General features: G+C 41.9%; 1 protein-coding gene across 1 annotated transcript in view; it reads right to left on the bottom strand.

Moving 5' to 3' along the window:
• The window catches only part of LOC138975368 (inactive peptidyl-prolyl cis-trans isomerase FKBP6-like), a 40,613-nt gene extending 28,816 nt beyond the window's left edge, over positions 1–11,797 (bottom strand). The window contains exons 1-5 of the mRNA XM_070348030.1: positions 11,588–11,797; positions 8,218–8,320; positions 5,292–5,522; positions 3,928–4,017; positions 2,822–2,953 (exon numbers count right to left, since the gene is read on the bottom strand). Of these exons, the coding sequence (XP_070204131.1) occupies positions 2,822–2,953; positions 3,928–4,017; positions 5,292–5,522; positions 8,218–8,320; positions 11,588–11,611 (580 nt within the window). The 5' untranslated portion in view covers positions 11,612–11,797. The remainder of the gene's footprint in view (positions 1–2,821; positions 2,954–3,927; positions 4,018–5,291; positions 5,523–8,217; positions 8,321–11,587) is intronic.
• Between the last annotated feature and the right edge of the window lie 1,103 nt (positions 11,798–12,900).

The raw sequence follows: 12,900 nt of genomic DNA, 5'->3' as shown, positions 1-12,900 counted from the left end.
TACCGCGAAGCTGCCTAAGGCAGAGGGTTTAACCCAATGTGTGTTTGCTTAGCTCCGCATCTTGCCTAAATAAAGGCCAAATGTGGCCAGCCGACGCAGATCACAGCTTCTCCCAGAAGATGGACCACAAAAAGCAAAGAGCGGAGTAGATCCGCCTCTTGTTTGCAACCTGAGCCAAGCAATGTGCCAAGAAAAGCGCTGGGAGGCTCCGCTGTTCAAAAGACTTTAGCCAAAGCAGCTAGAAGCGACATGACATCCTTCTCCCGTGCGTCACGACGAAACTCGAAGTTAACAAGAGCAGAGAAGATAGAGCTCTATAAAAAAAAAAATCTTGCAAAGTTTCCTAAACAGAGGATAACTTGAAAAGATCATGTGCTTATTCCCCCAGAGACAAGAAAGAGGACTCAGTATAACATACTGTTCTACTGTAGCCGTCTTCCCTACCAGAATAGTGACAACTTTCTCTACCGCATCGTCACGAAACCTGAATGGGTCTAATGACGACGCGATCAATCTCGCCAGAGATCTCTGCAAAGTCTCAGAGAGAGACGATAACTCAAGCAAACGTAAGCCAGTTACTCCAAAGACAAAAGAGAATTCTCCGAAAACGGGACTACTCTGTCTCTGCTGTATCATCTTGCCTAAGGACTGCAAGTTCCGGAAAAGTGAAACGAGGCAAGGCAAACGAGCCAATCAAATTGACTGAAATATGCAGCAGTGTAAACCTCTTAGCCAAACCAGCAGGCAAAGCTGAGGCTAAAAACAAAGAAGCACGGTAAGGCTGCGCTGAATCAGGAGCCAGACCTTGTGCTGTTAACCACGGTACAGCGTGAAACGCACCGCCATACTGCCCAGTAGTCAGTAGCATAGACAGCTCAAACGCTACCAACGGGAATTTCCGAAAACGGGAATTTCCGAAAACGGAACTGCTGTTACCAGTCCTTCGCAGAACGGGAATCCCCCAAAGCGGAAGGAGGTTGGGCAACAAACCTACAAGTGTTGCCGCACACTCCTCGAACTACCGTGAAGTAACTTCCGCCGCCAAAGCCAGTGCTAGCGGAAGTTCAACCAGTACACGGAAGTTGGCATCTTCGTCAACCTGAACAGAAGCACCAAAATCCGACTCATAATCCCGCACATCCGTGCAACAAGGCAACGAACTTCCGCCCTGACTACAATAGTCAGGCGAAGCGTAACCCAGAAGAGACGACACACGAGGGATGCGATACCCAAGCAGTGTGTCCCTAGGGACTGCTTTCCTGCCCAGAGGGCGGAAGCGGGGAATGACACCCCCTCCTCAAAATACCGTGAAGCCACTTCCTCCGCTAAAGCCAGAGCTTGCGGAAGCTTAGTCGGTATGCGGAAGTTGACATCTTCGTCACCCTGGACGGAAGTGCCAAAATCCGACTCATAGTCCCTCACTTCCGTGAAGTCAGGCAAGACACTTCCGCCGTGACTACCATAGTCCGACGAAGTGTCGCCCGGAAGAGACGCCCACGAGGGATTTTATACCCAAGCGGTACGTCCCTAGGGACTGCTTCCTGCCTGAAAGGCGGAAGCGGGGAAAGCTGTGCTGCCGCACCAACCGCTCCTCTAGGGAGTGTCGGAGGACGCACTTCCCCTGTTCGGTCAGAGACCGAACGCGTGTCTGGGCTTTTCCCTCGATCTAGACGTTCACTCAATCGGAACGACGTAGACCTAGGGCCTAAGCTTTCGCGCACACGAACCGGTGTGGCTACTCTCTCCAAACACGCACTTCGTTTTGGCCGGAGAACCCGGTTACTGGCGAAGTATAAATACCTTGATCGTCGTCAGTCCAAGAGGCCTGGGAACGCAGCAGGGAAACACCACGGCTGCCCTCAAACGAGGCGTGAACGTCGGCGGACGTAAAAGTGGAGGAAGGCGGACACACACCCTGGCAAGGGAACGCACACCTCCCACACCGGAAGGCAAAGACACATCTCAGCCTTGGTAGACGAAAACTCGGCTGAAAGAGAGGATATCTAAGCACTCAAGGAGTGCAAAATAGCATAAACATCCTGCTTCTCGCTAACAGGGCCTGAACCGGACAAGACCGGTGAAGCAGCTGAAGGCAAACTAGGCATAGCCGGAGAATAAGGTAAGTCTATCGCACATCAAACGAGGATTTAGTCAAGGATCTGTGACTTTAATCAAAGCTTAACATGCCGAACTCTACGACTTACGAGAAGGCTTCTTTGTGGGAGAAGGCTCGGCCACCGACTTAGCATTTTTATTCTTTCCTTATCCGACATGGCGAACGGAAAAAATGTAAACAAAGCTAAGTATTCGACCAAACCTAAGTCACAAAACGATAACAAACGACAAAAAAGCTCACCCAAACACACAGTAGGAGCAGAGGGACCGTGTGCAAGTACCAAGGCAGGGTCTGACAAAGGCAGAAGTCAGACAAACCGGCTGAAAGCCGGAGCAAAATCAAAACACGTCTGTAGACACAGATCGCTGGAGAGTGAATGATTCAAAGATGGCGGCAAGGTCAGGAAGTCACGCGTGACTTTGTCATGTTAAGGGGTCAAGGTAGCTCTTTTTTAGGGTGACCTCCCCTTGTTACCAAGGCGATGCTATTCAGCGTCCTAGCACTAAACTGGAGTAAATTGCTGTATGTGAGTTGGGATAAGAATGTAATTTAATTGTCCTTTTTCATTGTTTTGTTATTTTTTGGTGTGTGAAAGGGTGAGTTCTAGGGTCCGTAAAAAACAAAAGGGGTCAGTCAAGAAATTGGAACGATTGAATTATTATTCTCAGCCTAAGACAAAACCTTGACAAGAGAGCAACCAACAACCTGCGCAGTTGGGCGGGATGCGTGGAGGGCAGCCAAGCTCCCCGTAGTAATAGTTCGGCTTGAAGATGAAGCGAGAGCGCTCTCCCTTCTTCATGGTCGCCACAGCAACGTGAAGTCCTGCCACAGTGCCATCTGGTGACAACAACAAAAAGAGCTTGGGAAAATTTAGTGCATTACCTTGGGAAAACAGTAAATTAATACTGAGCATTAATGTTCTATTAGGGATTTTACGTTTACCCGGGAAAAGTCAAGATAACATTTAATCCCTCTTTTGATCAGTATGTGTACATCACTACACGAGTCCCATTTGGGTAAAAAGTTAAAATTGTAAATTACGTCTGAGAAGTGAAATACATTTCTTCCAGGAATTGGACCAATGCTCCGAATTTTTTCCTTCAATTTTCCACTAAATTATGAAATACAATCATACAAATCCTCTTCAAAACACTGAAATAACAAGAAGAGCAAACGCTCGATCGAGTCACTTTCGCAGTTCTGAATATTATATGAGGCATCAGATGGACAGGAAGAAATTGCTATTCACAACACAATGAGTCACGTTCACATAAAATTTGAGCCCGGTCACTTTTATAGTTTCCGAGAAAAGCCCAACGTTAAGTTGTGTGTTGCCGAACAGAAAAGGCTAGTTATCTCCCTTGTTTTTCTGATAACGTTCGTAAAAGGCTACAGATGTAAATACTTTGATGTAAAGAATAATCCTACAAAGTTTCAATCACATCCGATGAACTTTGTCAAAGATATAAAATGTCTAATTTTTCCTTTGACGCTGACCTGTGACCTTGAAAAAGGTCAAAGGTCAACGAAACCATCGTTAAAGTGTAGAGGTCATTGGAGGTCACGACTAAACAAAATATGAGCCCGATCGCTTTGATAGTTTCCGAGAAAAGTCCAACGTTAAGGTGGTGTCTACGGACGGACGGCCGAATGGCCGGCCGGCCGGACAGACTAACACTGACCGATTACATAGAGTCACTTTTTCTCAAGTGACTCAAAAACAAAATCTTAAAAAGAACATTTTAATGTGGACACAGACTCAAATCAAGGTATAGGAATCAAGACAATACACAACTAGCAAGGCAACAAACCTATGCCCAGGCGGAACTTTTCAATTTCATGTCGTAGCCTTGTGGAGTCGAACGGTTCGTCATCCAGTTCTTTGTAGGCATTGTAGTGCACTGAAAAGAACAGCAAAATCACAGGTCCCAGACTGAACAATCAAATGAAAGTCTCACATTTTGATGGCACACTTCAGAATTGGCCCCATGGAAGTGTGTGTGTGTGTGTGTGTGTGTGTGTGATTGTTGTTTGTATTGATGTTATTGTATGTTTATTCAGCCACAATGTAATTTCTCTTTTGAGCTATAAAAGTATTATTCTATTGACTGCATCATACTGAAAGAAAACACTTGAGATTCAGTTCACGCGGTGAGACAGTGAATTTCACATGAGCTACATTGGAATATTGCTGTTTTTATTCATGTTTTAAGCCACAGTTTTTCTGAATACACTGACACAACCTTTGTTTGTTTGTTTGCTTAACGCCCAGTCCACCCCGAAGGGTGATATCAACCAGTCCTAGCACTAACCCCATAATGCCAGACGCCAGGCAGAGCAGCCACTAGATTGCCAATTTTAAAGTCTTAGGTATGACCCGGCCGGGGTTCGAACCCACGACCTCCCGCTCACTGGGCGGACACCTTACCACTAGGCCACCGTGTTGCGGTTGACACAACCTTGCCGTGACAGATCATGAAATGATGTATTGCTAGTCCAGCTTACCAACAGCCGTTGTTTTCTTTATTCACGTTTGTTTTTACCTCCTTGGGTTGTTTTGTTTTTTTCTTGTTGAAAGTGTATTCATTTCAACATTTGTTGTTGATGTCGTTTTGTTTTTTTCTTGTTGAAAGTGTATTCATTTCAACATTTGTTGTTGATGTCGTTTTGTTTTTTTCTTGTATAATTTTCGTCCGCGAAAAACACGTCTTCTCGCGCTGCGTTCAAGACGGAAAAGGAAGTTGGGAGGTTTAACTCCCTTGAATTATCGTAGGTTTGACTTTCTACAGAAAAGCGACCAAATTAGCTTTTCCGATTGTCTTACGGAGGTCTCAGCTGAACCAGGTCATAACCAAATTTAAGTAAAGACTTAAATTGTTTTGTTGTTGATGTCGTTTTGTTCTTTAATATCTTAGTTAGTTTTCTTCTGTTGGCTGTTTTGTTGTTGTTTCTTGTTTGTTCTGTTTTGTGTTTTCTGAGGTGGTCTCGTTCTTGAAAGACTTTTACTCTCTATTAGAACACTGGTCCTGCATACGACGCTTACACTTATTTGTGATGCCAATCAACAACAAAAAAGAGTTAACTAACAGACAGATAAAGTGAACCTAACACCCCCTCCCCCCACTTATGGGGTATAAAGAAGGTCCGAGAACGTAGAACACCACATACGACTCACCTCTGACCAGAGCACCTTGCGGTGCCACGGAGCCGGTGCCAGCCTCCAGCACCATCTTCAAGACACCGCCGTCCTTGTTCTCCGTCACGTCCTCCATGCGGCGCTCCAGTACCTCAAACGTCTCCAGTCCCTCGCGATCGCACGTATCCCCCACCTCGGGGTCCACTTTCAGGAGATTATGGTACACCTCCTCCCCGGGGAAGTATTTGTTGCTTGTGTCAGACTTATCCACTTAAAGACATTTATCAACAAGCTGCGAGTCAGGAATCCAAAGAATTCAGCACCTTTTCATTTTCCTCCAAACTTTTGGTTTTACACGTACCAGATTATTATCCAATTTTCAGATTCAGAATACAAAATTAATGAGGTCTTGAAATTTATGACTATTGCCAGTCAGGAATCCAAGGAATTTATACAGGATACTCATTTTTGTTTTCCTCCAAACTTTTGGTTTTACCAGGTTATCATTTAATTTTCAGCTTAAGCCTTTAAATTAGAATGGATGAGATGTTGAAATATACGTTACTCGGATGACATTTAATGATTTATCCATGAGCTGCGAGTCAGGAATCTAAGGAATTCAGCGCTTACCTTGTTTCACTTTCAAGCTGCTGAAGTCCATTGAAATTACCCATTTTGATTTTCTTCCCAACTTTTGGTTTAAGCAGATTTTCATTTAATTTTCAGCCTTGGTATGGAGATCATGTAATCTATGATGATGTCCACTTGAATGACATTTATCCATCAGCAGCGACTGAGCGAGTCATGAATCCAAGGGATTCAGCACATACCTGGTTTCAAGCTAATGAAGTCCGTTAAAATGTACTTAGTTTTACCACATTTTCATTAAGATTTCATGTTTAACCTTTAACATGGACGAGATCTTGAAACGTATGATGATATATGAGGCTGTGCCAAAAGGTGCTCTGGGAGACCCCTGTCAAATTTGCACATTGATATTTTGTTTTGTAATCATACATTTTTCCTGATTTAGCCTCACTTAGCTTAAAAGTATATCAAAGATACAACATGCACAACATTAAGGTGCATGTTGGCCTTTGAAAGGGTTAAAATACAAAATAATTACAAGATCCAGGTCCGAATGTTGATCCGGAAGTGGGGACATTTTAGGGGACCCACAAACAACGATTTTTTGTTTTTTATCTTTCAAGTTGAGAGTCATTTTTTTGTAGATGGGTGAAAGAGGAGAGATTCAGCTTTTTAATCAATGTAAAAAGCAGAACAAAATTCTTCCCGAAATGTGTGAAAAACGTTTTGTTTAAAAGCTGTTACGATCGTAACCTATCATGTCAGATGTCACACCAGCAGAAAAGGTTGACGGCAGTGATTTGCTCCAGAAATCTCTCTAGAAGAACACAGAAACAAGTGCTGCAATCTTAGTTTGACGTTTAGCAACGGTGAAAACAGCACTGATTGTTGTATATATTTTATATCAGGCATGTTTTTTACGGAGTAACTTCGTCATGTCAGAGTGTTTCGATCGAACATTTAATAATTCTGGCCGCGATTTTACTTCTACCGGATGTTTGTCGCATCGCAGTAAAAAGACATTCCTTCCCACAATGCCTTTCGCGCACTTTTCCCTCCAAGATGGCGTCGATAACACGCAGCGGTAAGTATCAGTTCCATGTCAGCTTTTTCTTGTAAGTTGCGGTCAACAGAAAGTTCAACCCGAAAAACAAAAAATACTGAGTGAAAGTTCGAAACCTAAAATAACCTTTGGAACCGTGTTAAACAGTTTACACGGCTATCATATGCAGGAAACAAACTCAAAAATAACAAAGACTGCCTCAAAAGTGTTAAGTCAGGCGTCGATCGAAACTCCTGACACAGATATCAAACTGTCAACCGAAACTTTGACACGGCTTCGCTCGTGTCATGTGGGAACGTTTGGCTCTGGCCTTCATCAGTCAGCACGATATGAGCTAAAAACGGATCAAAATGTCCCTTTCTTTCCACAAACGGGCTAAGTTTGCGATTCCCACCATTACTGTCGGATGCAACACATGACATCATCATTTGTGTCCATTCTAAAAATATGTTACCTCCGACAGATGAATGGTATGGCTGGCAATCTTTTCTCCAGGCATGATCAATGTTATTGTTTCTGACAGCAATGAAAGGACTTCACCAAATGAATAAACTTGGTTTTTGATCAAAACTGTGCTTTGCTGTTCTTGAATTCAAACTGCTAGTAATTGCTATCTGTCGGATGCAACACATGACATCATCATTGCACTATATTGTGTTCAGTTTCTATCAGCAATCAGTACATTTTAGTTTAAACACCTGCTACATGGTTATATAAATGAAAAAAATAAAATAAAAAGTAAAAATTTGCTCAAATGATATAGGTTTACAACTAATTTTACTTGTCTTTCATGTCCATTGTTACATCCGACAGGTTCCCAAAAATTACGATTACACATCATTTTCTCAAAGTCGCTTTACTGAGTTATCTTTTCAAGACTGGAATTGTATGTCCAAATGACTATTCTTTCACATTGTGTAAGTGTTGAAATGATACTGTTACTTTTATTTTCTTATAAAATGTCCCCCTCTGACAGAGCACCTTTTGGCACAGCCTCATATCCATTGGAATGCCTTTGATTAATGAGCTGTGAGTCAGGAACAGAAGGAATTTATATTATATATAAGGCCAAAACAAAAATAGTCTGTTTACGGTAACATAGGCAAAAAAAATAGGGTTGGTAGGTCGGGATTTTTATAAATTTTTTTTCTCTCCCAAAAACCATATTTTTAAGTTATTTTGCAAAAAAACAAAGACTTTTTTTCTTCCCCCAAATGCCCCCAAAAAGTCTAGGGTCGCGCGAAAAAATAGGGTCGGTCGGGATACCGTAAACAGACTATTTTTTTTATTTTGCCTAACACACACAACGCTAACCTGGTTTGACGCTGCTTATGTCAATCTCAAAGTCGGCCCCTTTGTTGGGATCCCTCAGGTCCTGCAGGTCGATGCCTTCTTTCAGGTCCACCGATCCCTCATCCTGTCAAAACAGATGTGGTGATTGCCTTCATTAAAGACCCACTCCGCCTCACATAGTATTGGCGTTACCGGTATTTTACCAGTTGAAACGAGAAAATACCGGAACAAAATTGGCTGCCGGTATGACCTACCGGTTGATTTTTAGAACTACCGCCTACCGGGTTTTTTTGCTGGTAAAACATTATAAACAGTACTCTTCTTTCTTCTTCTTCTGCGTTCGTGGGCTGAAACTCCCACGTACACTCGTATGTTTTGCACGAGTGGAATTTTACGTGTATGACCGTTTTTTACCCCGCCATTTAGGCAGCCATACGCCGTTTTCGGAGGAAGCATGCTGGGTATTTTCGTGTTTCCATAACCCACCGAACTCTGACATGGATTACAGGATCTTTTTCGTGCGCACTTGGTCTTGTGCTTGCGTGTACACACGGGGGGTGTTCGGACACCGAGGAGAGTCTGCACACAAAGTTGACTGAGAAATAAATCTCTCGCCGAACGTGGGGACGAACTCACGCTGACAGCGGCCTACAAATCCAGCGCGCTACCGACTGAGCTACATCCCCGCCAAACAGTACTCTGAGTTGGATTCTTACTGGTTCCCGTGACCTGCCTACCGTTTTTTTCTGGACAGTTTGCATCATGAAAGTTTGCGTACTGGTTTGAAAAAAGTACTAGCGCCATCACTGCTCACAAGATGCAGGGCCTAGCATTGGAAAAAGTGAGTTCAGCTTACAAAGGCGGGGGTCTGGCCCCTGGTGGGGGAAAAAAAAGAAGAAATATAAATAGTGGTGAAATAGAAAAAAAAACTCTGAAAATAGAAAATTTGAAGATTTTTTTGCGATTTTTTACCTAAAATGACAACCCCCAAAGAAGATTGAGCAACTAAATTATGCCTTCACCAACAAGCAAAACACAGACAGAAAACAAGAAAACTGACAATCTTGTGTCATTTGGCCTGAAAGCGCACTTCCCACTTCCAGGATACCTGGATTCTTTGTCACTGAATGGCTGACCACGTTCAACAATGTCGCTTCGAGACATTATTTCAAGTCTAGAGTCACAAAACACCGGCACAAAGCAAGCTCGCGCGATGCCAGAGGAAGTGTGTGCTCAAGCAAACTGTCAAACCGATTGAGAATTGAACCGAACAGCGCACAAAACGAAAGCTGGGACTGTTTGGGTTTACCGTTTGGGAATAACAGGTTTTTGCATTTCGGCGTACACCAAATCGAGTTCCGCGTACTGGAGATGTTATTTCGGCGTAAAGTAAGCCGAACGGCTTACAATGCTAGGCCCTGAAGATGTTTACAGAACGATGACATCTTTCACTAAAAGCCTTATGGGACACCCTCACAATAGCATTCAACAACATTTCATTGAAACTTACAGATCTCTTGCATAATTGCTACTTAGCGTGCGTAAACCACACACCGGAGGGTGGCTTTATACCCTTTATAGATAGATCATTTATTTCTACAGAAGTACAAATCCTCGTCCAGAAACTAGTCAACAGTGACAAGTCTGTAGTATTCATGTCAATTACAATTTTTACATACATGTGTATTTCTTAACCATCTATCTATATATTCGAGGAATAATTCTCTTTCTTAATGAACTCTGACTTTGAGACTAAAAGTAAAAGTAGAACATGTATCAATCAGCCAGTGCCAATTTTGTTTCCAATCAGTGCAATTGCAAATACCAGAAATTCGAAGTTAGACAGTACACAAGATAGAAATGCAATGAGGATAATAGTCAGATTAAGAGATTTGCCTGTACAAAGTGTCAGTTTAACTGTAACTTCGTTTCAAGTATGCTTTTTTATTTATTATAAAGAATAAAGAAAAAATACTTCTATAACTCAGTAACTCGCTGTTTTCTCTGTGCATGTTGTATAGTTTGTACATCACTATGTTAGTATGTATACATTCATTTTGCCTGGACAACAAATGTGAATCTCAAAAAGATTGATGCATGCATACTCTGTTTTCAGGGAACTTTGTACATGTGTGAATCAGTGTTAGGCCAAAAAAAAATAGGTCTGTTTACGGTAACATAGGCCAAAAAAATAGGGTCGGTAGGTCGGGATTTTTTGTTGTTTTTTTTTTCTCAAAAAAACCATATTTTTACGTTATTTTGCAAAAAAACCAAGATTATTTTTTTTTTTTCCCCAAATGCCCCAAAAAAAAGTCTAGGGTCCCGCGAAAAAAATAGGGTCGGTCGGGTTACCGTAAACAGACCTATTTTTTTTTTGGCCTTACAAGAACTAGGATCAGACTTCCGTAATATTGAACTTAGGCGTTGTAATTCAAATTCATAGCTCACAATCCAGTGGCAGTATTGACTTATTCTTGATACATGTATGTAAGTCCTTTTAATCAAACCAAAGAGAATTTATCATGAAATCAATTGAGGGATTGAGCTCCAAATTCAAGCATAATTAATTAATTTGGTGATTTGATCAACAAAAATGACGAGCAAATGCATAAGTAGTATCGACAGAGTTGCCTTGCTCTCTTCGAAAACATCGCTGTGCCGATTTCTTCCTTCTAAAACCCATGTAAATAAAACACATCTGTACAGATCATTCCAAAACTTCAAAGGTATCTAAAATGACTTGTTATGCCTACAAGAGTAGGTTCTGCAAAATTGGAGGCTTAAATTGTAGTGGATTCTGAGCTATGAATTAACAATTTACAATGATAAAACATAACCCACACTCCCTTTTGATGGGTAGTGAGAGGAGGGGGATATATATAATATGTTTCTTCCCCAATTAACACGCCAGTAAATACAGCACCCAATACTCATGTGACATGTATGTGACTAAGCCTATCACCCAAATTCGATTTATCCAAAAACGCACCGAGCAATGTCACATGAGTATAGGCTGTATATTTACTGGCGTGTCCAAATTATCGTGCATCATTTGATGTATCAGACATGCAGCTATATGGGGAGGACGTCAGCCAGGCGTCAGCCAAAATTAACTTTAGACTGAATGTTTCCCCGCCAATTTCAAGCAGTACAGAACTCTTTTTTATCTTATTTTTCATCACAAATTAAAATCCAAGGGGGCAATACATGATCCACCCAGGTAATCTTGAACTTTAGCTGTTCCAAAGTTCGACCAGCAGCAGTTTGTACGGGAGGGGAATAGTCAGTATTAAGTTTGTGTGGGATAAACGAAGCCGGCTGACGTCCTCCCTCTAGCTGCAAGTTCAGGTATCAAACTTTCAGTGTAAGCATTGAAATCAGTATAACATACCGCAAGATATCCGTATGGGTCCATGTTGAAACAGTTGCACTTCGTTCTCACAGCAGTAAAAGCAGGGTTTTTTCTCAATCAACAAAGTTCTGCAATCTTGTACCACATTGAAACAGTGAATAGAACGTCGATCAAGTGCTGTCCCGCCGGGCAAGAAGAAGAAAGAGATCAAGTGCTGTCCAGGGCAAGAAGAAGAAAGATAACTCTGAAGGCAAGCTCAACTCTGAAGCGGTAGTTAGCGAAATGTAGTGAAATCAAGCGAAATGTAGCAAAATGTAGTGAAATGTAGCGACATGGAACATGATAAAAACGAACTTTTCGAACATTTGGAGCTCCAACAATTTTCGTAGTTATCGATTCAGATTATCAAGTTGTAATACTGAACACTTGACTTTCATGCCCAGGTAAGTGATAAGGCTTAAATCCAAAGTGTAAAATATGGAGTTGACACATTGAGATCACAGAGAGAGACTGAGAGACTGAGAGACTGATACTGTTTATTGTGTAGTTCAAAAGGATGGACGTTGATTAGTCGTATACGATATATATATATATCACATATGTGACTCTGCATAAGACCATACAAGTATGGCTTACAACTTGTCCCTATCACCGTTCCAATATATAGTAATAAGTGATCAGAGTACATAATACATGCAAAAAAACACTAAAGGATCAGTCAAATCCAACAGCCACAATATTGACAAATCCAAGAAATCCAAAATATGTACAAACCCAAAAAACACTAAAGGATCAATCAAATCCAAAATATCTACAAACCCAAAAAACACTAAAGGATCAGTCAAATCCAACAGCCACAATATTGACAAATCCAAGAAATCCAAAATATATACAAACCCAATAAACACTAAAGGATCAGTCAAATCCAAAATATATAAAAACCCAAAAAACACTAAAGGATCAGTCAAATCTACCCTCTGCTGCTACTCGCAACGACAACCACCACAGGCTGGCTTTGAGTGCCCGTAAGCACTCTGGCTAGCAATCGGCTTACGATCACTTTCACTCTAGGTCTGATGACGACTGGTCTATCATGGTGATGACCTTTGTGTACTTCCTGCACTTGTCCCTCTTGACCCCCTTGCCTTTCTTCTGTGTGCTTGCGGTCTTGACCTTTTTTTGACCGGGAATCTTGACCACCCTGTCTTTTGTTGCAATGTGTGATGTCACAGAGTCAAAGTCTTTGGTTTCAACCCGTTTTTTTGCACTTGTTTTGGCATATTGTTTGCTTGATGTGACCGTCTGTTTCCGCACAGTGAGCGTTTTTTTTTTACCGGGAATCTTACCCCCCC

The sequence above is a fragment of the Littorina saxatilis genome, linkage group LG9, assembly GCF_037325665.1.
Source record: "Littorina saxatilis isolate snail1 linkage group LG9, US_GU_Lsax_2.0, whole genome shotgun sequence".
Taxonomy (NCBI): Eukaryota; Metazoa; Mollusca; class Gastropoda; order Littorinimorpha; family Littorinidae; genus Littorina; species Littorina saxatilis.
This window is presented reverse-complemented; position numbering and strand designations above follow the sequence as displayed.